Below are 27,322 nucleotides of genomic sequence, written 5' to 3' on the forward strand. Positions count from 1 at the left end.
TGCAAGGAATCAAATTCATCTGATCACTTGGGGGATCAAATGGGTTACCTGGCACAATTTTTTTCACATTAATGTAGGCAATCATTGTACATCATACCATACCATAAACAAGTGAAAAACTCGCCTCCTCTTTCACCCATCACGTGAGCCATCGACATCTTCCTGCAATCTGTAATAAAAACTATACAAAATACAATACAAAATGCAATACAGTAAAATACAACTCTCCTCAGAAATACTCCTCCACAGAAAATAAAAAAATAAAACAAAACAAAAATTAATAAAAAAAATGAAATAAAAACAAACTCCTTCTAAACTAAGAGAAGAACAATAAAATAAAAGTATCCTCAAAAATAATAGGAACTCTTTCAAAAATATAACTTTATATAAAAAGGATATATCCTGCAATGTCTTCTAGAATAAAAGTCTCCTCTCAGAAATCCTCCAACAGCTTCAAAGTCACAAGATTCGCACAGAAAATACTCTGCAAAAGTCTGTAAATTCGCCTCGTCTCTCAACCAACAGACAATGATCGGTTCGAGTGTATATATTCAGTCAGAACAGTCATACACTATTTACACTGATTAGTTAAATCAAAACTACAGCACAGACAGAAGTGGAACGCACCTACAAATCAACACTTATTCCTCTACATCAGAAATTACGTTGCTTAGGTTACACAGGACAAATTCTCTAAATGATCAATTTTAGGGGTGAGTTTAATTGGAACTGTTTTAAGAAAGGATTTTGAAGTTTTTCAGTCATATGACCACTTGGCGATGGTGATTTCTTCGGAGAGTCTCTCTTGGTGAATGCTGGAATGACGAGTTTCACCTTCCTTTCATAGTGGAAATCGGTAATGGTGAAGCCTCTGTCTGCATTTACTTCAGCGCCTGGACAAAGGTATTCCAGGAACTCTGCATTTGCAGTTATGAATTTATCACAACACCAGGATTTGAAACACCAAATCTTTCAGCAAGATCACCCTGCAATAAATTAAGACACAGCTTCATCAGTAATCAGGAGCTGATCCCAAGTGTGTAGCTGGAAGCTGTTGGTGTATGCATTGGTAAGGTGCTCGGCGACTGAATGAAACACATCCGATGTCAACCCTGTGTGCTGACAAAGATTGCTGTTTCTCAGCAGAGTTGTGTACAATGGCGCTGGCTCAACGCATTGCATTCTCATATCAGATGTAGGTGGCTTCAGGTTGAGATGCGTTTTGATGTGTAGTTGTGGTCAGAGACAGATGGATCCTCCTATTGTGTTTCTGCATCACAGTTCAGGGCATGTGGATGTGATCATCTTCACTGTTGTCTACATCACTGACGCTCATCGATGCATCTGTGGAAATAGTATAACCAAACACATTTTTACATTAGTAATAATACATCATGAGAATGAATATACAATGCCACTCATACTTGAACAGAACAGTGTGAGAGAGAGATGTATTAAAAACGAGACAGTATATACACAATAACTGTAGTATTGATGCATACATCAATATCAATATGAGAGATGTTGCTAGATTGCCTGCTATCATCTGCAATCTCTGTAATTTACAGGAATATTGTAAGCTACTATAAGACTACTGTACCATAGTACTACAGTAAATGTACTATCGTAAATATGAAATATACAGGTGACAATGGTAATAGTGCAAGATTCATTGTGTTTTGTGAATATTACTGATCTCAAATTCATAGAACGGACTTCACAAATCTATGGTTAGGTTAACAAGCACATGGCTAGCTAAGTTAGCTTACCTGAATCTGACAACCTGTTCAGCATCTGTCGTGACTTCTTTACGGGAACATCGTAGCCGAGACATTTCTCGGGTAAGGGTGTTCGTCAGTCAGCTTCCCGTCCATGAAATGTGGGCACTTCAAGTTTAGCGCCTTCAGCCATTGCCTCAGGTGCTCCTCCTCGTCTTAAGACGGTGGGTGTTGAATTGTAAAGTGCAGGGCAACACTCCGACCGCTTAATATAATCTACCGTTACAGTTATAGGATTACGGCTAGAGACTAGCATTAGCTCCCTCTCAACCAGAAGTAATAACTAAACGAACGCAATGGTGTCACCCTTGTTGTCGTGAAAATAACGCGCGAGAGCTACAACCTGTCACTACACTATGGAAGCCCGTTTCCGCCACTAAAAAAAAAAAAAAAAAACGCCACTTAAAAAAAAAAAAAAAAAAGCCACTAAAAAAAAAAAAAAAAAGATTAATTGCGACTTTTTATCTCAGAATTGCGAGTTATAAAGTCAGAATTCTGAGATATAAAGTCGCAATTGCGTGATAAAAAGTCAGAATTCTGAGATATAAAGTCGCAATTGCGAGTTATAAAGTCAGAATTCTGAGATATAAAGTCGCAATTGCGAGTTATAAAGTCAGAATTCTGAGATAAAAAGTCGCAATTGCGAGTTATAAAGTCAGAATTCTGAGATATAAAGTCGCAATTGCGTGATATAAAGTCAGAATTCTGACTTTATTTCTCGCAATTGCGACTTTATATCTCAGAATTCTGACTTTTTCTCACTACTGTGAAACGTTATTTCTCACAGTTCTTACTTTGCTTGCGTTTCCTTTCATTGCGACTGACCATCAGGATTACTGCTTTGTTATTATTATACATTAAATAGAGGACATCATAAAGGATTATTTCTAGCGCCGATTTACCAATAAAGAAATATTGAATTTACTGGAGGAGACACATATAGATTAGTCTCCGGACATATGCATTACGCAGGAATATGCATATAGAATGTTTCCACGGTAACCTTGTACACAGCGTTTCAAGGAGAAAAAACAGCTTTTACTGCCATCTAGTGGGCTTAATACTAAAACAACCAATACCTATCATGTTTCATTAACTTTGCAACTCAAGGGTAGAAATAGAATCATGCAATTCTGCAAATTACAGTCGAGGTATTTGGACAATAAAAGTTGTTTTTAACAGAATGGATACACTAATGAATTTTACACGATAATAACAATATCATAATAATCATAAGAAGAAGAAGAATCAGCTGTGGCGGAGGCGCAATAAATCAGACAAAGCTGAAGTGGCACATTTTAATACATCCAACAGCTTCAGACTTCACTGCAGCACGTCTATCGTTGGATGCGCTGTTACAGACAGAGATACTGACCATCAGTTAATTGCGAGAAAAAAGTCAGAATTCTGACTTTTTATCACGCAATTGCGACTTTATATCTCAGAATTCTGACTTTTTATCACGCAATTGCGACTTTATATCTCAGAATTCTGACTTTTTATCACGCAATTGCGACTTTATATCTCAGAATTCTGACTTTTTATCACGCAATTGCGACTTTATATCTCAGAATTCTGACTTTATAACTCGCAATTGCGACTTTATATCTCAGAATTCTGACTTTTTATCACGCAATTGCGACTTTATATCTCAGAATTCTGACTTTTTATCACGCAATTGCGACTTTATATCTCAGAATTCTGACTTTTTATCACGCAATTGCGACTTTATATCTCAGAATTCTGACTTTATAACTCGCAATTGCGACTTTATATCTCAGAATTCTGACTTTATAACTCGCAATTGCGACTTTATATCTCAGAATTCTGACTTTATATCACGCAATTGCGACTTTATATCTCAGAATTCTGACTTTATATCACGCAATTGCGACTTTATATCTCAGAATTCTGACTTTATATCACGCAATTGCGACTTTATATCTCAGAATTCTGACTTTATAACTCGCAATTGCGACTTTATATCTCAGAATTCTGACTTTATAACTCGCAATTGCGACTTTATATCTCAGAATTCTGACTTTATAACTCCCAATTGCGACTTTATATCTCAGAATTCTGACTTTATATCACGCAATTGCGACTTTATATCTCAGAATTCTGACTTTATATCACGCAATTGCGACTTTATATCTCAGAATTCTGACTTTTTATCACGCAATTGCGACTTTATATCTCAGAATTCTGACTTTATAACTCGCAATTCTGAGATAAAAAGTCGCAATTAATCTTTTTTTTTTTTTTTTTAGGGGCTTTTTTTTTTTTTTTTTTTAAGTGGCGTTTTTTTTTTTTTTTTTAGTGGCGGAAACGGGCTTCCATACTACACAGCCAAAGTAATCGAGCAAGCGCTTCAATCAATGATGAACCAATGGTAAGCAAGACCAACCCACCTAATTATCATACATGACAAAGAAATGTAAAAATAAATATGAAGATAAATTTAAAAAGTTGAAATAAATAAATGTTACAATAAATAAATCTGGGAATAAATACATATTGGAATAAATAAATATAAAAATAAATGAATGCATAAAATAAGTAAATATAAAATAAATGGAAAAAATAAATAAAATAATAAATAAATAAAATTAGAAATAATTAAAACATAAAATCAGAAAATAATAAATTAAGGGGGGAAAATGAATTTTAAAAACGAATAATATTTATTTTATCATGTTGTTTATTCATTAATTTATTTTCCTATTATCACATTATTTATCTATTTATTAATTTATATATTCATTCATTTATTATTCATTTTTAATTTCTGCAGGTTTGGTCCTCCATACCGAGTGTGTATTTTTCAGCTGAAAATTACACGTGCGGTTTTTGTAAAGGAAAAAATATATTTTGCGCTCGTCTTGAAAGTAATTTCGTAACGCTTACTGAAAATTTTCGTGCGGTTGTTTGTGATCATGTGAAGGGGGGGGGGGGGGGGGGGGGGGTTCGAAGTCAAAACTAATACAAGCAGTGGGCAGACAGACCTGACTCCCCTCCATCACTGACACACGGTAGCACCAAGCCAAGACTACTTTATTTTCACTAAGATTCACAATTTACAAAGTAAAAAAATCCATTAAAACACTGGAATAGCCTTTGAGTATTTTTCAGTTAAGCAATCATTGCTTCAAAAAGAACAAGTGAAAAATCAGTAATAAAATTATATATAATAGCATAGCCTAATAATATAATATAATATATAATCAGAGTTGGGAGGAATACTTTTAAAATGTAATCCGTTACAGTTACAAATTACTTCATAAAAAAATATCCAGTAATGTAATCCAAGTTCTTTACATTACGAAAGTAATGTAATCTGATTACCTTTGGATTACTCAAAGGTCATATATTTAAATAAAGTTAGATAAAAAGCATCATCAAAGTACTTTTATTTAATTATGAATTTAAAATAAAAACACATTTAAAAGTAAAACAAAAAAACAAGCAATCATGTATTGTTGCACCATCTAGAGATTACACAGCCTCGTATACATTTATATAAAAGGCTATACAGACATCTAGTGGCTACAGTATGGTTTTTTATTTTTTTAACATGTACAAGGAAAAAATATTATAGTTTATACACAACATTAAAAAGACTACATCTACATATTAATCTATATCAAAATATCAAGGCCATGATCTTTCTTAATTTCACTGACTGACCCTGGGGTATTAGTGGTGGGAGATACACTTTGTGGGAACTCTCATGTTAAAGTCCCCCTGTGGTCAATAATTTTATCCCTTAAAACTAATCTTTGATCACCAAAAAGACATATGTTTTTTTTTTTCCTGTGAAAAAAAAAAAAAAAAAGCTTTATGCCTTAAAATAACTTGAATGTAACTCTACACCCCTTCACTTAGTATAGCGGATATATGAATATGATAATTAGCTCCACCTTCTCTCACTCACGCCAGCTCAGAGATCCACTCGGTCAGCACTGCACAATGGTATCATCACTCTTTACAACGTCAGACACATAATGGTAATTACCAGTTGTTCAAAAAGTTTAATCTGGACTATATCTGGAAATCCCATGTTTTGCTATCCAGGATCAAGTAATCCATCTTACTTTTGTGCAGGTTTTTCAAAGAAAAACTGGATTGGATCAACCTGATCCTACTGTCAAAAAGCGCCGTCCTTCAGATGAGACGTTAAACGGAGGTCCTGACTCTCTGTGGTCATTAAAAATCCCAGGACGTCCATCAAAAAGAGTAGGGGTGTAACCATGGCATCCTGGCCAAAATTTGCCCATTGGCCTCTGTCCATCATCATGGCCTCCTAATCATCCCCATATTCTGATTGGCTCCATCACTCCACCAATAAGCTGGTGTGTGGTGGCCGTTCTGGCGCAATATGGCTGCCGTCGCATCATCCAGGTGGATGCTGCACATTGGTGGTGGTTGAGGAGATTCCCCTTTCCATATGAAAAGTGCTATATAAATGTAAGGGATTATTAATTATTATTATTCTTTCTCAGGTTACCAAATCTGGATTACCAGCTCCAAATGGGGTTTTTCATTTCACAATGTATAGGCTGCTAGCTTTATAAAGAACAACAGGTAGAAGAGTCAATGTGGGTCACTATATAAGAGCTTTTATTTGAAGAGAAAGAAAACAAACACCCCCTTACATTTTCAATTTCCTTCAAACAATCTGACCCCTATGGAGGCACTAAAGGGACAAGGGAGGAAAATTATATAAGTTTTGCGCTCCCCCAAAAAACATTTCCTTCACTTGCTAAGAACTCAAATGTTTTGAGAACACAGAGCTTCTCTGGGAATGCAAAATATTTGCATTAAAATATACTTTTAGATTTGAAGTACATTAAAGTAGTACACATTCAGTACAATGAGCACACTTCCTTTTCACAGTGTCAGAAACGATAAATCGGTAGAACTTTGAGTCTGAGAACTTGAATTCATGTTTATCATTGAATCATCTGTATGCGTTTTAAACCTTGCAAGTTTAAGCATTCAAGTGAATTGAAACGGTTCAAGAGCAAACTAAAAAAAAAAATAAGAGAGAACTCATTTCAGTACTTTCTTGACATCCATGTAGGCAACCTAGGATCTGGACATGATGGTCTGGTTTTACAGTAGTGGCCAAAAGTGATGTCCAGCAGGGATATGTGATTTTAATGAACCTAAGGTTCAATTAAACCAACAGAATATGAAAATATTTAATTATAATTATTTAAATATAAAGGAAGAACAAAACACAACTTGGTTAAGGTATTTATCTGACAAAGTATTGTCAAAAACTACACCTTCAGCTTTTATTTTTAATATGCAAAAAGCATGTTTTATGTTACAGCAGACAATATAACTGAAGGCCCTTGTCTGTCTCTGAATCAGATTTACACCAGATCAGAAAAGAAATCCAGACAGTTGATTTCAGAAACACTGTACTGTAGTTTTCCAGATGTGTATGTTACCCTGTGTATAGAATCTACAGTACAGCAGGGCAAAATCTGCTGGTCAAGTACAACACAACATTGTTCTGAACCATATCTTTAGACACGGTGTTAATTGATGTGGCAACCACAAAAAACGTGGTTTGCTTTGCACTGGATCGCTCTTTTGCTATACAGTGATAATCCAGCACTGATCTGTACTGTAACTAGTGTGTGCCATGAAAACTTTTTAAAGCAGTTCATCATCTTCATATAGGATTTACTTATCTGGTGCTGGAAACAGCTGTTTATAAAGGTCTTCAGAAGCATCAATTCTGAGTTTCCTTATTCAGTGAACATTAGCAGGACTCAATCACCCTCTACTGGAGAAAACATAAAGCACAGGCTCACTGTGGAGAAGACTATCAGTGTGGTAAGGCCGTGAATGCATAGATTTTTCGATCATTGAATGGTGTAGTTAAAACATCTACCAGCAGCAGCTAACTGCTCAACAAACCTTATATACTCTTGTAGGCTCTCACAACATGAGGAAAGGCTTGTGAGACCAATTTTAGTATCTATGCCTCTTTTCAACCATGAGTCACACTGATTTAGAAGGCACAGATTTTGAAAATGTTCTTCATAATCCTTAATGAAAAGGCATTACAGACTAAGTTAGATCGGGTCATTGAGGTGGTCTCAGGAACTCCCAAACTCTGTCCTTCTCTGGGCAGAGATCGAAAGGTGTGTGTGATCTTTTGTTCTTCACAACTCGCAAGGCTGGGAAGCGGTTCGCCAACAATTCACAAACCGTGAAATGCCTCTGTTCAGCAGCCTGTGTGCACAAACAATCACAAGCCCAAAACATTAACCAGGGTAGCAAAATATTTAATTTTTGAAAAGAATGAAGATGAGGCGGTGATTGATAGAATACAGTGTGTTCAATGGATTGTACTGTTGTTTAAAGGGATAGTTCACCGTAAAATGAAAATTCTGTCATTTATTACCATCATGTCATTTCAAAGACTTTTGTTTCAAGAACCAGTTAGATTCATTCTCATGTGTTACGCAGCACATTTGAGCTTCAGCGAAAACCAATCAGGGTTGATCTCGCACGTTAAACTTCTGTTTATGTTCACTGATCAATGTTTATATGTGAATAAAAGCCTAAATTCAATCTGTTCATTTAAAGAGATTGTTTCTCTTCAGAAAATTGACTGCTCAATTCATATTAATTAGTTTAACATCTCTTTATGTACTTTTTGAAGTGTCAAAGTGGTAAAGTAAGTAGCTGTCATTGATAGCCATCGCACCAGGGGCGGTTTCTTCATTAGGGCAATAGGGCGACGCACCACCAAAGTGAGAAAGGGACGGATTTTTCAATCACATTCAACCACAGAGTTACGCTAGCTGTCACTGCTAGGCTGTTTGTTCTGCCTCTGGATGTAGTCCAATCAGCGCCGAGTCACGCTCTGTGGAGTACCGCCTCTTTTTGGGCGATTTCAGTCTGGCAGAGATTTGCCCCGACTGCTCCCATAGACTTCCATTCAAAAAGCTTTTTTTTCGAACTGCAGGCGCTGCAATGCAATCTCTATGGGTTCCGGGAGGGCTCGCACTAACGTGCTTTCGTCATCATACGTAACCTTAACTTGTGCAGCGATTGGTGGAAACAAACATTAATTTTTTTTTTTAAGCTGAAGTGACATTTAATAATTTCCTCAGTGCATAATTTACATTTCACAGACATATTCTCCATCTGTAAAAATTAGAAAGTCGAGAAAATATTTCCATTTTGCAGCCTTCAGCAAGCACAAACTTCCGTGAACGAGCGCCGCCGCGAGCATGCGCGCCAAACAGACAGAGTTCAATCTGAGTCAAATACATTTTGCTCAAAATATTTGTTGAAAATTTGTTTTTGTTGGCGAACATAATTATGTCATATGTAGAATTTCGAACCTACAAATAAGTGTATTTGTACGATAGCAGTAACTGTGTAAAGTGACTATTAATAATTATTAGTCTGTTCTTTTGTTTTTATTTTCATTTTTAGTGTATTTAATTTCTGCTTCAAAAAACATTTTGTTTTTAGATTGTAAAGGTACAGTTTTAGAATGTAGCCTAGGCCTAATGTGATTTGACCCATTTTTTGCACATAATTTATAGCATATACTACACAGTTACATTCATGTTTGTTTTTATAGCCTTCAATATGAACATTGTTTCTAGGACAATATTGGGCAGGATCTTAAATAAATTTTTTTTTTAAATTAAATACAGATATTTTTTGTAGATCTCAGCCCTATGGCATGCTTTAAATACTGAATTTTCCATGTTTTAGATAGATACTTTATTATATCACTTGTTAAATGGATATTTAACAATTAGCCTATTCATTCCTGCATTTCTAAATTTTTTTTTTTTTTTTTTTTTTTTTTTTGCGCCCCCCCAAATATTTTTTGCACCAGCCGCCACTGCATCGCACAGATTTCATTAAAATATCTTCATTTGTTTCCCGAAGATAAACTAAAGTCTTACAGGTTTGTAACGACATGAGGGTGAGTAATTGATTAAAGAATTTTCATTTCTGAGTGAACCATCCCTTTAAGAACATACACTGTTCAGCTAATGAAACATTTTTCAGATAAAAGGAGACAAAACTCCATAAAGTTTTGAAAATTTCGTGATCTATGACCTTTATACAGTGCATGTCATTGTAAAGACAGTAAGTCTATCCCTCACAGCCTTGTTTTCATCCGCATTGAATTCAATATGCCATCTAACCTGGCTAAGGTCTATCACTTAGATCCAGCAAAACATGTTCTGCATTTAAAAAAATAGTTCTATTAAGAATTGAGTGAAATAAAATGAGGCAAATTCATCAAATATAGCCATATTGAGTACCTTATGAAGTGGTGTTGATCCATCATCATCAATCAGACATGGATCAGCCCCACGGTCTAGCAGTAGCTGGAGCACACTGTAGTGGCCGCAGTAAGCCGCCCTATGAAGCGGGGTTGCCCCACCACGAGTCTGGGCGTTCACACAAGCGCCACAGTCCAGGAGTAACTCGCACACTGACTGCTTACCTGCTCGACTAGCATAATGCTGCTCCGAAGAAAAAGAAGATGTGCATTATGAGATGATCAAAATGATTAATGATTAGTAGCGAATTATAAAATAAATAAACAAACCAAAGCACTGTAGTTTGCCTGGTCCCTCATATTTGGATCAATCCCTTTTTTAATAAATGTCCTGACTCTCTCCACATCTCCATCCATTGCAGCCGACCAAATACCTACAAACAAGCAATTCACATGTTTTTGATATACCACTATAGTGTGACATGATGACATGAACATAAGCAGATGATGCACCTCTCTCAAAGTCCATCTCCTCCAGAGTTTGATGCACGCTTGGTGTGGAGCGATGGGCACTACAGGTGCACTGACTTCCATGGGAATCCATCCTAAATGCCATATAAAGCATGTTTAAATAACTCTGTGTGAAATAAACGCGGTTATATTTCATATAAACCGTATCAAAGATAAATCTCACACACTTCATACTGGTTATGGACTAACTTTGTAAACAAGAGCTGAACTGATTGTCGCTTTTAGCTGCTTGATAAAATATGTCAAGTTATAATATGACGAGCTTTTGTTTAAGGTTCAATTACTGAACAACCACCAACCAACACCTTTAAAACTGTCATTACCTGCACACGAGCTCAAAAACACTGTAACATATGCGGCTAGTGAAGAGATGTCCTGCATGCATTCAACAAACGGGCGACATTTCAAAATAAGAGTCCTGCGCAGGCTACTTACCATTGGGTCGTTTTGGTTGGGCTGATCTTCAACCAATCTTGTTTTTTGTTTTTTATGAGTTTTGTGAGCACATATGGGTATGCTGTTTGAGTGACCATGTATCGACTTAAGTATATTAGAAATAATCTTTCTAATATGCTGATTTGCTGCTCAAGAAACATTATTGATTATTAATATCCATAAAAATATTAAGCAGCACAACTGTTTTCAACATTAATAAGATTTTTTTTTTTTTTTTTAAATCATGATATTAGAATGATTTCTGAAGGATCATGTGACACTGAAGACTGGAGTAATGATGCTGAAAATTCAGCTTTGATCACAGAAATGAGTTACATTTTAACATATATTCACATAGAAAAGTTATTTTAAATTGTAATAATATTTCACAACATTTCTGTTTTTACTGTATTTTTGATCAAATAGATGCAGCTGTGGTGAGCAGAAGAAAAAATCTTACCGACCCCAAACCACTGAATGTTTGTCCATATGAGTCATTCCATGAAACCGGTATAATTTGAGTCCCTCTGACCTTTTTCAGTGTATTTTATCTATTTGGTCAGCAAAATATGTTTTTAAAAGCTATTTGTATTAATTGAAATGTCTCTTTAAATAATGTTTAAAAACATGACATGCATTTTATCTTCATATTAGAAATTATTTTGTTTTTTTCAGTTGACACTATCTATTTTGTCATGTCCCTTGAGGGGGGAATGAAAGTGTACTTGGAATATGAATAATAAAATGAGAAAAAAGTCATTTTGTCATTTCCATAAATATCAATCTGTGCTTTTTTGCTGGTAATGTAAATTCATGATTATTCATTAAAATCCCATCATTACCTCAGTAACCCCTCAACCCCGTTACACAAACCATTCTCCCCCTGTAAAAATAATAAACTGATACTAATGTGACATAATTAACAGGAAGTGACATCATAGAAGTCTTCTGAACAACATTGTGAGCAGACACAGGCAAGTTACCACCTTCTTTAATAATTATAACTAAATTATGTTATGAAATTGTGTTTGTCAAGCTGAACGACTCAACCCTGTTACATCAATTAAAGATAGAAAACTATTACCTGTGAAAATTATCTTTGTTATTTCAACATTATTCATGATTTCTTAATATCATGCATGCCATGTGCTCTTCATTTATTCACTTGATTTAGAGCAGTGGACAATTTGGGCAAAAAATCGCAACCCCATCACACCTACATTTTTATTTTTATTTTTTATTTTTGTTAAGTTTATGAAAAACTAATTTAAAGTTAGTTGAATTCTGTCTGAAATGTTCAGAGCAATCAAAAAAAAATACTGATTTTAGTTCAAATTCTGAACTTAAGCCTTTGAAAATCAAAAATGAGGTTGCAGTCACAAAAAGTGCCCATTTCAGGCTTTAGTAGCAAAAGTGTGAGATTTTATGTAACTTTTATATTTGCAATTACTGAATTAGTGTGAGGGACATCTGATTAATAGGAAAATGTTGATTTTATCACAAATACATTTTATAATAATATTCAGAGTGCTCCCATAGTGTCCATAACTTAAAATAATGACCAGTAATAATAGGGATTTGATGCCTGAGATGGGAAAATATGTTTTTTGGTAGTTAAATATGTCATTAATGTTGTGGGGTGTTTAGAAAAGTAATACATTTTGGTAAAGAATCTAAAAATGTGCAAGTCCAAATTGTACTTGTTTCGTGGAATGACTCATATATATATACAGTATATATCCACACACATAAATAAAGACAGACAAAAGGACAGACTTTGATTATAACAGTCTATTTATGGAAACACATTTCCGTAATAGAGTGCAACAGAGTTCGGTAAAGAGGGAACCGGTAGATCCTCCCCTCCACCACTTACATAAATACAGCCTGATACATAAATAAATAGCTTGCACCCTTTCCACAAGGGTCTGATATACATAGAGAATCACACTTAAAGTGCAAAAGTCTATTTTGATTGCCTTCATTTAACAGGATTGATGGAGTACCTACAATAACATTTGTAAATGAAAAACAACAGCATGTTTTATAAAAAAAAAAAAAAAAACTCTCTGACAGAGATGGTTAAGTTTTCATTTTTTAACCATGCAGCAAATAATCTAGGAATAGTTGAGCAGCACTAAGACCTAAGCTGCATTTTATAAATGTGCTACTTTTTCAGTCTTATTACACACAATTTTTGGGCACGAATGCACAAAGTCAAGTTCTAGTTTAGTGCTTCATATGTTCAAATGTTAACAAAATGTGGGACAGTATTGATGAACAAATGTTGTATCATGATAAACATTAAGGAAGAACTGGATTTGATAATAACCCGAGAAACATCACATGAAAATTTTTGGTGTGGGTTGGTCACTTCAACATTTCACTTCATCAATTAAAAATCAAATAAAAAAAATGGGGAAAATAAGAACACTGAAAAGTGAAAAGCATAACATTTCCACATATTATATAGTGATATGATAAACCAGCATATATTGGCACCACAGGTTAATTATTGTGCATATTAACCTATGGCTAAATGTTATTACACAGTTATCAAAGATTAAATAGGTTTTGCAAGAACGCAGCAAAATGTGGTTTGCATTTGGTTGAAGTCTTTGCACGACTGCATGAATTCAAAAACTAAAAATGACTAAAAACTAGAACGGGTTGTATGGGAGGTAGATCAACAAATGGCAAACCGAAAACCAAAATAAGCAAATAATTTTGTTTACATGTAAATGTGAAAACGGAATTTGTAAGAGCTGTATGTTTATGTTGCATATTTGAAACCAGAACTGTCAGATGTTTAAGATATATTATTCCATATTTTATATACAAAAGGCTACTATTATGAATTTTGCCTGCAGTAAGCTGTGCAACAATAAGCCTTATCATAAATCTAAAATTCGCTAGATATATTTGGTTGTAGTGATTGATTGAAATGTTGACTTCATTATTTGAGACAAAACACAACATGAAACAAATACATTCGGTAAAATCGAACAATAGTTCAACACAAAGCATAAATAAAAACAAAATCGAAAGCAATAATGACTTTTTTAAATATTTGGAATCTCTATGATAAGCTTTCGCTATGTTGGCCATGACTACAGACCCTGGATGTGCACTAGTGCGTGAGAGTAAAGCTCAAAGAGTAGGGGTGGGAAAACCAAGTGCTAGTATTGCATACGGTTCCACAGGAGCGTGAAACGGAAAGGGGGTCGGGGTGAGGGAGAGCTGTAAATAGCTGGCTGGTGAGGTTGCCGGGCACGGAGAAATGTAATTGGTTATCTCACACTTTGGGACATGTGCAGTGGAGTCAGCATCTCCTCAAAGATGGCACCTTTCACATTTGAGCCACGCAGATTCGCTTCCTGAAGATCACAGCCTGAGAGATCACAGTTCTGCACACATATTACAGAAAACCTTTTTTCAGTGTTATAATGGTGTCATTATTTTAGCTATGCCATTTAGTGTCGCTAGATGCCCCAAAATTACACACAACACTAGCTGTGTTTACATGGACCCTAAATAATCTGACTGTAATTGGACTGGTAGCACAGTCGGAATAAAAACGTCACATGTAATCTTGTCAACTGGAATGAATTGACCAATGAATCGAGACTGGAATGTTCTGCGCACTTGCAGTGATGTAGAAACGGCGAAATGACGTGTGGAATTATGGAGCTAGAAATATGACAAAACTAATATATAATAATAAATATGTTTGAATTTGAATCATGGAAATTTGAATTATAGACAAGTGTCATTTAAAGGTGCCCTAGAACATTCTTTCACAAGATGTAATATAAGTCTAAGGTGTCTCCTGAATGTGTCTGTGAAGTTTCAGCTCAAAATACCCCATAGATTTTTTTTAATAAATTTTTTTAACTGCCTATTTTGGAGCATCATTAACTATGCACCGATTCAGGCCCCCCTGAGCTCTCGACTATAAAACAGTGCATAAACAAAGTTCACACAGCTAATATAACCCTCAAATGGATCTTTACAAGATGTTTGTCATGCATACTGCATGCATGTGTCGGATCATGTGAGTATAGTATTTATTTGGATGTTTATATTTGATTCTGAATGAATTTGATAGTGCTCCGTGGCTAAAGCTAACATTACACTGTGGGAGAGATTTATAAAGAATGAAGTTGTGTTAATGAATTATACAGACTGCAAGTGTTTAAAAATGAAAATGGCGATGCCTCGTCTCTGTGAATACAGTAAGAAACGATGGTAACTTTAACCACATTTAACAGTACATTAGCAACATGCTAACGAAACATTTAGAAAGACAGTTTACAAATATCACTAAAAATATCATGATATCAAGGATCATGTCAGTTATTATTGCTCCATCTGCCATTTTTCGCTGTTGTTCTTGCTTGCTTACCTAGTCTGATGATTCAGCTGTGCACAGATCCAGACGTTAATACTGGCTGCCCTTGTCTAATGCCTTGAACATGAGCTGGCATATGCAAATATTGGGGGCGTACACCCCGACTGTTACGTAACAGTCAGTGTTATGTTGAGATTCACCTGTTCTTTGGAAGTTTTTTAAACAAATGAGATTTATATAAGGAGGAGGAAACAATGGAATTTGAGACTCCCTGTATGTCATTTCCATGTACTGAACTCTTGTTATTCAACTATGCCAAGATAAATTCCATTTTTAATTCTAGGGCACCTTTAACAGAATTGAATATTAAGTGCCATTTTATATAGTTTTGAATTTGATTCAGAATTTTTTAATTAATTTGAATCCTGGTCATTTGATATTTTACGAAATTCAAAATTTTTATGGCGTTATTTTCTACATATTTATTTTCAAGCAGTGTATTTTTTTCAGACTTTTTTGACTGCAAATATCCTCTTCTTAAAAATACAGCTTCAAATTTTTGAACATGAACAAATTCGAAACACCAAATTCAATATTCTAAAATACAAAACGCAGAAATTCAGAAATTCCGGGTTTCACAGGGAACAGTAGAGGTTCTCGGAAAAGTCAAATGCCGCATTTTGGCCAATTAAAACTAAATTGCGCCTGCTATGTTACACATATCTGAATGATCATATGTGGGGTTCTTGAGCTCAAAATGCCAGCGAGTGTTTGAAATAGCCTAACATCTAACTTGGATTTGATTCCGATTACAGAATGAAGCAGAAATATAGTAGTTGTGTGACTGTTATGCATACTAATCACTTCCATACTAAATATACTTAGTACTAAAACAAAAAGGCCTAGCAGAGACCCCCAGAATGTCTCGTGTTCTGAGAATTATTGCTACTCTGTAATTGGCCGAAGTTATACTTTTCCGAGATCCTCGGTGGAACCCAGACCTCTGACCTACTTTCAGTACTATCTGAATTTCTGCGTTTTGAATTTTAGATTATTGAATTTGGTGTTTTGAATTTGTTCTCCATGAAAACTTGAAGCTGTATTTTCAATAAGTGGATATCTGCAATCTAAGAATTCAGAACAAAAAATACACTGTTTGAAAATACATATGTAAAAAAATTATGCCAAATATCAAATGTCCAGGATTTGAGTTTTTAAAAAAATACAAATTCAGAACTGTATAAAATGGCACTTAATATTTAAATCTGTCTTTTAATTCAAAATCACACAATTCAAATCGTTTTGTCATTTTTCTAGCTTCATATGGAATGAGCTGTTATTGATGAACGAACTCGTGTCAATCTAAAATTTTCCTTCCTTTCATTGTTTGTGAAAAGATGCAAGAAGCGTCCCAGCAGTCTTTGCTTCGGACTCTCATCCACAGATGCCTTGGATGTAAAGGGATGAAACAATTACCGGTTTGACAATAAATCATGATAAAATTCCAAATGGAACCGTTTTCAGTTACCGTGATTTGAACAACTCACGATGAATAAATACTGTCCAGCATTAAGAAACGTTTTAAGCAACAGTCTCACGCAGGCGCAGCACACAGAGTAGTTTTGTTTTATGCGAGAACATGGCGGAAAGCTGTGAGGTTTTAAAAGAGTGCTAAGAGAAATTATACGAATGAATATGAATTAATTATATGAATGTACCTTTGAAGGTTCTGACTGTCTCGATGGCATTTTTTTTCATCTTCGCTCCATGTAATGCCTATAAAGTAGTGTTTATAATCGCAATGCTTCTTTGTTTATGGAGGTTACTGGGAAAATTTCTGTGGTTCCATAAGCGCCACCCAGTGTCAGAGAGTGGATTTACAGAGAGTTACATTTATATTTAGCCTGTGTGCAGTTTTTGTCTGGACAAAAAAATTTGCATGAACCACTATAAATTTTAACCGGTTGATGAAAAACAAGCTTATGTGGATTCTACAATTTTAAACAATTTGGGTAAGGCATCTAGAACTATTTATGGAGCAGATAAAATACCTATAATCATTTTGACTTGACCCTTTTCTTCATCTAAAGGCTGAAATGTGAGGCTTACCATTTTATGAACTTTTTCAAAGCTTTATTTGAACATTTTGTATATGTTATTATACAAATAGTTGTCAGTCATGTTGTCATTTGAAATCAGGACATCATTGATAATGTTATGTTACTAGTGTTTTATACAAATAAGACATACTTTTATTTGTTTGTTGATTTTAAATGTAAAAATTGGTGAAATGATTTACGTGTCAGTACTTTTTGAACATTTCCAGTACATTTTAACAATACTGTGATAATATTGATAACCGTGATTATTTTGGTCACTATAATCGTGATAAGAAATTTTCATACCGTTTCATCTCTAGTTTGGAACTTGAAGGTGAGTAAATGATGACAGAATTTTCATTTTTGGGTGAACTGTCCCTTTAAGTCTGCTTTTTAAAACAATGGAAAGGAGGATGGTTAGAATGCGACAACAGAGGAAAACTATTTGCGAGTGTGCGCATGTCAAAAGATCAAATTTGATTTGAAGCTTGTGACATATAAACACACACATTAACCCAATCACTTTATTCAGCGTTCATGTAAACACTGTTCACATTCATCAATCGGAAGGAAATCATTCAAACAAAAGGTGTCCATGTAAACGCAGCTACTGCACCCTTACCTCAAGATCTGTGCCGGCTAATGTAGCACCTCGCAGGTTACAGTTCTTCAGCTTAGCATTCTTCAGCGTAGCCACACGCAGATTAATACCAGTCATCTGACTGCCCTCCATGTCAACTCCCTTCAGATTAGCTCCTAAAGCGCACAGAGAACACACTAATTAACTAAATGCAAACAAAAACATGACAATGCAACATTAATGCGACATAATTTTCATTAACAATGATATTCTATGAATAATTCGGTGTGCAGGAGTTTTACCCTCTAGATTGGCCTTGAGCCCAGAGGGATCCTCAAAGTTACATCCTTTAAGGGACGCTCCCTCTGCATTGGAGCAGAGCATTTTCACGCCCTGAAGATTAGCACCCTGGAGCACATGATTTTTTTTTTAGAAAGTAAACAAGAAAGGCTTCATATCAATTCAAGAGGATTAAAACATAAAGAAAGCAAGAGATGATCAGCTCACATCCAGGTTGGCTCCAGAAAGGTCCGCTCTCTCCAGGTTTGAGCAGCACAGGTTTGCATAGGTGAGATTGCAGCGACTCAGATTCGCCATCTTAAAATTAATATAGCGCAAATCCAGCCGAGAAAGATCCGCTCCACTGAAATTAAGACCCTGAGAGGGAAAAAGACACCCCAATACAAACATCAGACCAGACTCAGGTGAGAAAAAGTAATAAAAAAGTAACGTAACACATTACTTTCTATACAAAGTAACTAAGTAACATAATTAGTTTTTAGGGAGTAACACAATATTGTAATACATTACTTTTAAAAGAACTTTCCCCAACAATGAAATTGTCTACCACAATCTAAATCCAACACAATCTCATGGCAGTTTGTAACTATTTTAAATTTTGGCAAATAAGTGGTTAATTTGTATGAATTTGTACGATTTTGTATGATCTGCTTATGCCCCAGTGGCGGTAAGGTTTAGGAGTGCGGTTAGGGGTGGACCTTCATGCTTACTTTTTTCTAAAAATCATACATTTTCATACGATTGACATCGTACGAAATCACCACCTCGTAAAATAGTTTTGTTTTCCTGTGAGATTGGGTTGGTAAATCTATTTAAATACTCTCCGACCATAAGTTTTAGTGGTCTGCACGGGAAACACCCACAAATGCATATGCAATAAGGACAGGCCTAAAAATAACTGTCTCCACGCTAATTTCTCACTGCGTGTCTTTAGTAAATCCTGACAGTAGTTTTTAATGCCAAAAGAGGGTTTGCACTGGTGGAAGTAAGACATATTTTGTTGATCCTGGAGCAAGATTCCTGTCTGAAAACATAGTCCGAACCCTATCCCTATCCCTATCCTAACCCTAAGCTTATGCCTAAAACACCTGACTGAACAATTACAAAACAAAAGTCTTCTACCTGACAGCGTAGCTCTGATTTGGTTGGTGTAGCCAGCAGGAAACGAACAAATTCTTTCCGTGAGAGTGGAGAGTGGTCTTCAGGTGGATGAGAATTCTGCATGTCATGGAAAAAGTTAAATAAAGTTAAATATATGCATATACACAACCTCTCAAATGCTTGGGGTCAGTTTTATTTCTGAAAGAAATTAGTATTTATTACATTACAGATGCATTAAATTGATACAAATATTAAGTGGCACAACTCTTTTCAACATTGATAATAATCAGAAATGTTCAAATGAGCATCAAATCAGCATATTAGAATGATTTCTGAAGGATCATGTGACACTGAAGACTGGAGTAATGATGCTGAAAATTCAGCTTTGATCACAGGAATAAATTACATTTTAATATATATTCACATAGAAAACAGTTATTTTAAATTGTAATAATATTTCATAATATTAGAGTTTTTAGTGTATTTTTGATCTAATTAATGAAGCCTAGGTGAGCAGAAGAAGAAAACTTTTGAAAGGTAGTGTATCTGTGGATATATTAACAAGAAAAACCTTCCATTCTAATACCTTAATGGCGACTTCGAGCTGTTCTGCCAGTTGCTCTATTCCAAAGAATCGAGCTTCTTCCAGCACTCCTATAAAACATAAAAACATTCCACAAACTAAAGAATAAAACTGGCTTAGGATATGACAAGAATACGTTTTCATTATTAATTATAATTATTTATTAAACAATGGTGTCTTTTATTTAGGGCTGCAACAACTAATCAATTATTATCGATAATGAAAATAATCGACAACGAATTTGATTATCGGAGGTGGGCACATGCGCGTCAAACAGACGGAGTGCAGTAGAACAGAAGTGCAATAATTCTGACTAAAATATTACACATTTTGCTAAAATATTTTTTGTTTAGGTTTAAAATTCTACTTAACAAGAAATCATATTTATGAGATCAGTAACAGTAAAGGCACAATTAATAGCTCATTAATGTAATATCATTACTATGTTCAGATGAGTGAATGTGTGTGTTCTTCACACCTTGTTCAAGTTAACATTTTGTGCTTTTGTTTTTGTTTATTAACATTTTTAATTTAGTCGTTTTAATTTCTGCTTTTAAATAGTAAGCAATCAGTTGATTCTAGGTTTAAAATGTAATGTTTGTATTTTAACCCTTTTTTGCTTCTAATGTACAGCATAGCCTACATTCACTATATTTGTTTTTTTCATAGGATTTACATTACACATTGTTTGGAGGACAGCATTGGGAAGAATGTGGAATAACAATGTATAAAATAATGGATTAAAATTTACTTTTAATAATAATTTTTAGATTTTTCATCTGAATAATCGAGAAAAAAAAAAAAATCAACAGATTAATAGATTATCAAAATAATTGTAAGTTGCAGCCCTACTTTTAATTAAATATTTCTATTGCTGTTACTTTATAAAAATAAAAAACTGGCCTTGAATTACAGTGATTTCACCCCAAGCCTGAATGTACAGTATATCTAATATGCTATCTAATGTATAGCTAATAAACTTGATGAGAACTAAAAATGCTTTAGTAAACATTCAGGCCTCACTCACCGAGTAAGTTTATTCCTTCATTGACAATGATCTGGCCATGCCTCAGGTAATTCAGGATGGGCTCAAAGTACTCTGGGCTGCGATCAATGAGGTAAGCCCCTCGTTCATCCTGCTTATTACCCCATTCATCTGCAGATCAAGACAGCAGGGGAAAGAACTCTGTTATAAGTGTGCTACAAACTGATTCACAATTCAATGAACCAGCAAAACAAAAATCAGTCAGTGAGTGTACAGGAACTGAACTTACCCTTCTCTCTGAACATGTGTGCCAGCATGCTGTCAGGCTCCTTACTCACAAGAGTACTCCTTAAACAAGAGCAAACAGAGACCAGACTTCAGAAATGATACTTGAAGGACAGACCACTGCAGACTACTGTTGTTTCAGTATTATTTTATTTATATACTATTGTATTTGTTAATATGCTGAATTATCTCAGCATATTAGTCCCCCTGTAGTGAAAATCAAGTTTTTAATGTTGTTTATATGTCTATTTGGTGTTTTTAATATGATTTAAGACAAACCATGTGCAAATTCATAAATCAACACCATTGGAGCACCAAAGTCACGTGATTTCAGCTGTCAGTTTGGCAGTTTTATATTCTGATTCTGACAAAAGATTCATAACGCTTTGAAGCAGTGTTTTGAAATTGGTCATCACTTGATATTATTACAATCATTTTTGGGGGTTTTTTGGCGCACAAAAAATATTCTCGTCGCTTTATAATATAATATGTTTTTAGTACATTAATGGATCTTAAGAAAGGAAATGTCATTGCTGTCTATGGAGGCCTCACTGAGCCATCGGATTTCATCAAAAATATCTTAATTTGTGTTCTGAAGATGAACGAAGGACTTACGGGTGTAGAACGACATGAGGGTGAGTAATTAATGACTGAATTTTAATTTTTGGGTGAACTAACCCTTTAACTATTGTCACTTTACAGCCTTTCATTCCCTTTGCTTTATTTCCATTCACTTCTATATTAATTCACAAAAATATCTATTAAAATTAGTTACAGTAATGGATACGAAGTTGATATTTCAATGAGAGTTACAGAGTAAGCCAACAAGACAGCAAATCATGCTGCGTGGTTACCTAGTGGTTGTGAAAAGTCGCCCACCAATATTTAGCGTCAGCCAATCAGTGTGTGATCCTGAGATGTCATCTGACGTTTTCCCATCACTCTGAGGATCTAAAACACAAACACAGTCATAGTTTTACACACTAACCTATATGTACACCTTCAGTATCAATGAACAATGATAATACATTTTATGCAAAAGCATTTGCGTTCCCTGGGAATCCAACTCATGACCTTAGCTGGACAACAGGGAAAACAAAATGACGGTGACTCACCAATGAAAGGGTCTCCTTCTGACACATATAGCACATCATCATCTCTGTGGATTACATACATTATAAATAATCAGTCAGTACATCCGACACATGACCTCTCATTTGCCTATCCCACACAAGAATCAAGTACAAGTCTCACTGTAATCGGTTACACTTAATTTTGATGGTCCCTTTTAGACATTCTACTGAGAATAAGTAATGCTACTGATACTCTAATGAGAGTTAGTTGACATGTAACTACTTATAGTCAACAGAATGTCTAAAGGCATCAAAATAAAGTGCTACCCATCAAAGTTTTCCATAATGTTCCCACCATTGTCTTTCCTAAATGAATGAATAATAGTTGAAGAATGCCAGTGCAACCGTACCTGATGAGCGCAATGTCATCTATAAGACCACCTTTCCCATTATAAAGGTTACAAGCCCTGATTCCCAATTTATTGCTGGCGACTGTCAAAAGATCAGACAGAGTCCCATAAACAGCTACAACCTGCAAAATAAACAAACACATGAAGAAGTCATTAATATTGCAATGTTTGCATTACAGTGGTAGAATGTTTATTACAATAATTATTATGGTAAAGTAGTTAACTACATTAGTTAAAGTCCCCCTGTGGTGAAAATCAAGTTTTTAATGTTGTTTATAGTCTATGTGGTATTTCTAATATGCTTTAAGCAAATTCATTATGAGCAAATTCATGAGTCAGTACCATTGCTGAGTATTTTCTCCTTAAAACTGCAGAGAAAAAAGACAGTCTCAAACCCGCTTTAGCATTTCATTAACTTACCGTGTAAGGGAGTCTCAAAAGAAGGTTATCCTGGTTTATTTTTCTGTTGATATGAAAATCGGGTAGATTTAGCAATATAGCGAGTGTTTGATGTATGTTACGATGTTATGATGAACTACATGTCTTTCTCCACTTTTGTTCAAAATGTTTCTTAGGATACTGATTTTTAGAAGACAGACTGAGATGATGAACGAGAACATGGTTTGTAACATTAGCAACACATAATCAGCTGTTTGATAACATAGTCAAGCAAAGCGCTAGTTATATTAATTACCGTTATGTGTCCGACATTGTAAAGAGCGATACCATTGTGCAGTGTTTACTTCAGTAAGTTGACCGAGTGGATCTCTGAGCTGGTGCGAGTGAGAGGAGGCGGGGCAAATTATCATATTCATAGATCCATGTATATTAAATGATATAGTGTGGAGTTACATTCAAGCTATTTTAAAAGGTGCAATATGTAAGATTTTTGTCCACTAGAGGCCGCTAGAAGCCTATTCAAAACAAAGGTGTAGCTTGATGACGGCAAGTTTGAGCGCGGAATCTTGGGACATGTGCTCTTCACCTCACAGCCGGTGGGAATAATCGGGATAGGACTCAGGAAGAAATCATGTTCATGGATGCGATTATTAACGTTACTGTAGTATGAAGCAAAGCAGGAGCGAGTGTTGTGGAGCTGAACGAGGAGCTGGAGCGATTGATCAACACACGCCTCACGAGCAGCGGGACTTTTATTATGACACAGTCGCCGCGTGCCGCTTCCGCTTTTCCAGTCATGAGTATGAGGTAACGCAGCTCTGTTTATCATATTAGATACATTTGAGAGTGTTGAAAATGATGTTATAACGTTACGAGACACTGTTACACACTGCAGTAAGATTTTTATGATTTTACAATTTCATATTAAATGCTGGATGGCTTGTATTGATAAATGGCATGCAATTAATTTTAAAACGTATTGTATGATGGAGAAAATGCTGTATTACTGTTACTAAAAATAAAGCTGCATCTGATTATGCTATGTTAGCTACTTCACAAAATAGTGTTTTTCTCTGAGGCATGGTAAAGCATGAGACTCGCAAAAAATCAAAAAAATTAGATTTAAACAATAAGACTAAACATGTTGAGCTATATAACAACAATTAGTTTTCTGTCTATAAATATATCAAAACAGTTGTTCCTATTGTGTCTATTAAAACATGTAAATATTAAAGCGTCTTTGGTGTTTCCATGGTTTCTACAAAATAAACCGGAAACCGAGGGTAGCGCAGGTATGACGCAATTGACAGGCGACTCCTCACACGTCCCGGAGCCTTGGTTAAATTTCTCATGATTTACAAATAGTTTCAAACATTTACAAAATATATAACACTGGCATAGTGGATTTTGGATATTTTACTGCAAAAATCTTACATATTGCACATTTAAGGCATTAAGATTTTTTTTTTTTTTTTTCACAGGAAAAATGTTTTAAATATGCAATTTTGGTGATCAAAGATGAGTTTTAAGGGATAAAATTATTGACTACAGGGGGACTTTAATGAACTATAAGTAGAAAAATTCTTCTAAAGCATCATTAATCTCAGTTAATGTAAATTTCAACATTTATTAATACATTATTAAAATCAAAAGTTGTATCTACTAATATCATTTAATGGACCTGAGCGGATATGAACTAAAAGTGACCAGTTGTATTTTTATTAACTAATGCTAACAAAGATTAATAAATAAAACGAATGTATTGCTCATTGTTAGTTAATGCATTAACTAACGTTAACTAATGGAATCTTATTGTAAAGTGTCATCATTATTACAATCATTATTGCAAGTTGTCTGGATGAACAATGTGAAGTGAATAAAGCAATTTAAAAAATAATGTTACTATTATTGAATATTTCAATAAATATTATTATTTTGACTGAATATGAATGTTTTAATATTACAAATGTATATAACAAAAATAGTTTAAACTATACATTTATTGCCGTAACTAGTTGCTGTTGGTAAGGTCAATAAAAAAAAAAAGAATTACAATAACGAGGAATAGTAATAAACAATAATGTTAAAATAACAGTAGAGCGAGCTCTTATGTGGCCTTACGCATATCGTCAGGAGTAAAATGATCACTTAAATGTTTAGAGTTGCATGCCATCTAGTACTTTCCTAAATAAAGTCAGGCACTTAATAGGTTTCATGGCATTAACAGGACATCTCTGTCCCTCAACACTCACTGGAGTTGAGCAGCTAAACGTGCACTGCGTGTGTTCACTCACCTTGCCATTTTTGGAGGTTCCGTTGACAAAAAGCGTCACCCTTCGCATGCTTTGTTTGCACTAATTTAGAGTATTAACTGTACAAATATTAATAAATTAATATCTCGCTAACTTATCTATGTATTAAACTAATACCTATGTAAAGAGAGTAGGAAGAACCAACCTAGCTACATTGTATCAAGATGACGACGAAGAAGCTGTCCAATGAAAATGCGCATACTGTTGCCGACCTCGATGATTCACCAATCACACGACTCGTTTCATAAACTGGGCCTGCGGTTCGGACCAATCGGACACAATTGTGGTGATGGTCATTCTAATGAAAAACTTGCCTGGTGAGAATGGAATTTTGACGCAAGGGAAATGATTACCTCAGTGACTGACTGGGCTGCTCCAGTCCAACTGCTCATTCATCACAACCCAATATAGCAGGACTGCGGTTGAGGTTCTGGAGGCCCAGCCTGTGATATGTAAACAAACTGTCAAGCTTAGGTAAAAATGTCAAAAAACGAATCCAAAATCTCTTATACGTATGCAAAATTTTTAATTGTATTTAAACTCTTGGTGGGTGGGGGGATACAATACAAAATTTTAAAAAAGAAAGAAAGAAAGAAAATAATTAACATTGTTTAAAAAATGATATATGCTGCGGTTGAGCCTTTTTTCTACACTAGGGGGCAGAGTAGGACATCTTTTTATTTTATTTTATTTTTATACGCTCATTTATTTCCTATAAGTTTAACATGAAAACATGAATCTGACACTCCAAGATTTTCTCAATTAATCTTAATCTTGTTAACTGTGTGTGTGTGTGTGTGTGTGTGTGTGTGTGTGTGTGTGTGTGTGTGTGTGTGTGTGTGTGTGTGTGTGTGTGTGTGTGTGTGTGTGTGTGTGTGTGTGTGTAGGTGGGTCATTGACGAATAAGGTTTTTAAAAGTGTAAAAAAAAACATAATGGAGATTAATTAATTTTGAAGTTTTATTCAGTGTTAACAATGAGATTATGTGGTTTTTGTTATCGATTAACACTGCTTTTGTCATTTTTTACAAGATGGACAATTTGTCACCAAAAAATTCATTTGGATTAACCAAATTTCAGTTTTACCGACAATGCTAACTGACTAATTTCTAGCTGGCAAAATGAGTCAAACATTTTATATTTAGTACAAGTTTTTAAAATATTGCAACATTTTCCATGTTTTATAGCGGTTGTACTGAATGACCTGATTTGTTTCGGGACATGCGTATGAGCAAGTGAAAACATTAATTTTTCAAATAGTTAAAAGAGAGTTAGTTACTTTGCTTTACAACCATGTGGTCCTGTGCAGATGTCTAAATGATGTCACATCCTGTCACATGATATTGACCGCATGACTTGATCAAAAATGGTGCCTTTGGTTACTCAAATAACATCAATGAAATTCATTTTTCTGGACATTCTTTCTCAAAACAAAGCAACAACTTCCACACATAATTTTAATCTCATTTTGCACTATGTTGATATATGATGTTATAAAATCATGGCAGAATAAAAAATTAGAAAAATTAGAAAAAATTAGAATAGAAAAATTTAAGATGTTTTAATCACAAATGAAATTGCTGTATTGGGCTTTGGACGGTTAAACCGAATGACCTTTTGACACTTCAAAATCTTTAAAATACCTTTATATGTAGCAAAATATAATTAAAACCCTTTTGGATTCAATAAAAGAGATCTAGTTGTACTATCTTACATACTTTGGATGTCATATCTTTGTTTTTTATTATTATTAAGGCCTTTGGACAAAAAAATGACCCGTCATGTCATTGACCCATATATGTGTATATATATAATTTCTTGTG

The 27,322-nt window shown here is 34.8% G+C and overlaps 2 protein-coding genes across 8 annotated transcripts; both read right to left on the bottom strand.

Moving 5' to 3' along the window:
* Positions 1-5,116: 5,116 nt before the first annotated feature.
* ankrd39 (ankyrin repeat domain 39) lies at positions 5,117-10,987 on the bottom strand. Of its 4 annotated transcripts, none has more exons than XM_067394072.1 (5): positions 10,911-10,987; positions 10,570-10,661; positions 10,387-10,490; positions 10,097-10,300; positions 5,117-8,030 (listed from the first exon to the last, which is right to left on the bottom strand). In XM_067394072.1, exons 1-5 carry the CDS (start codon positions 10,970-10,972, stop codon positions 7,881-7,883), a joined length of 612 nt encoding a protein of 203 aa, XP_067250173.1. In that variant the 5' UTR covers positions 10,973-10,987; the 3' UTR covers positions 5,117-7,880. The 4 variants fall into 4 exon arrangements, with proteins under 4 accessions (XP_067250173.1, XP_067250174.1, XP_067250175.1 ...); XM_067394073.1 differs by having other exon boundaries at positions 10,570-10,693; positions 10,911-10,981; XM_067394074.1 differs by lacking the exon at positions 10,911-10,987 and adding an exon at positions 10,755-10,862.
* A 1,865-nt stretch (positions 10,988-12,852) lies between these two features.
* kctd9a (potassium channel tetramerization domain containing 9a) lies at positions 12,853-25,670 on the bottom strand. Of its 4 annotated transcripts, none has more exons than XR_010895901.1 (14): positions 25,483-25,647; positions 23,210-23,252; positions 22,790-22,911; positions 22,422-22,465; positions 22,161-22,257; positions 21,311-21,369; positions 21,064-21,192; positions 20,040-20,107; positions 19,475-19,570; positions 18,560-18,709; positions 18,355-18,460; positions 18,095-18,228; positions 17,779-17,861; positions 14,350-14,429 (listed from the first exon to the last, which is right to left on the bottom strand). XR_010895901.1 is itself a non-coding variant. In XM_067394076.1 (13 exons), exons 1-13 carry the CDS (start codon positions 25,488-25,490, stop codon positions 14,313-14,315), a joined length of 1,173 nt encoding a protein of 390 aa, XP_067250177.1. In that variant the 5' UTR covers positions 25,491-25,636; the 3' UTR covers positions 12,853-14,312. The 4 variants fall into 4 exon arrangements, 2 of the variants coding, with proteins under 2 accessions (XP_067250177.1, XP_067250178.1); XR_010895902.1 differs by having other exon boundaries at positions 14,351-14,429; positions 17,779-17,858; XM_067394076.1 differs by lacking the exon at positions 17,779-17,861 and having other exon boundaries at positions 12,853-14,429; positions 25,483-25,636.
* Between the last annotated feature and the right edge of the window lie 1,652 nt (positions 25,671-27,322).

Source organism: Chanodichthys erythropterus, chromosome 9, assembly GCF_024489055.1.
Source record: "Chanodichthys erythropterus isolate Z2021 chromosome 9, ASM2448905v1, whole genome shotgun sequence".
In the NCBI taxonomy this organism is placed as follows: Eukaryota; Metazoa; Chordata; class Actinopteri; order Cypriniformes; family Xenocyprididae; genus Chanodichthys; species Chanodichthys erythropterus.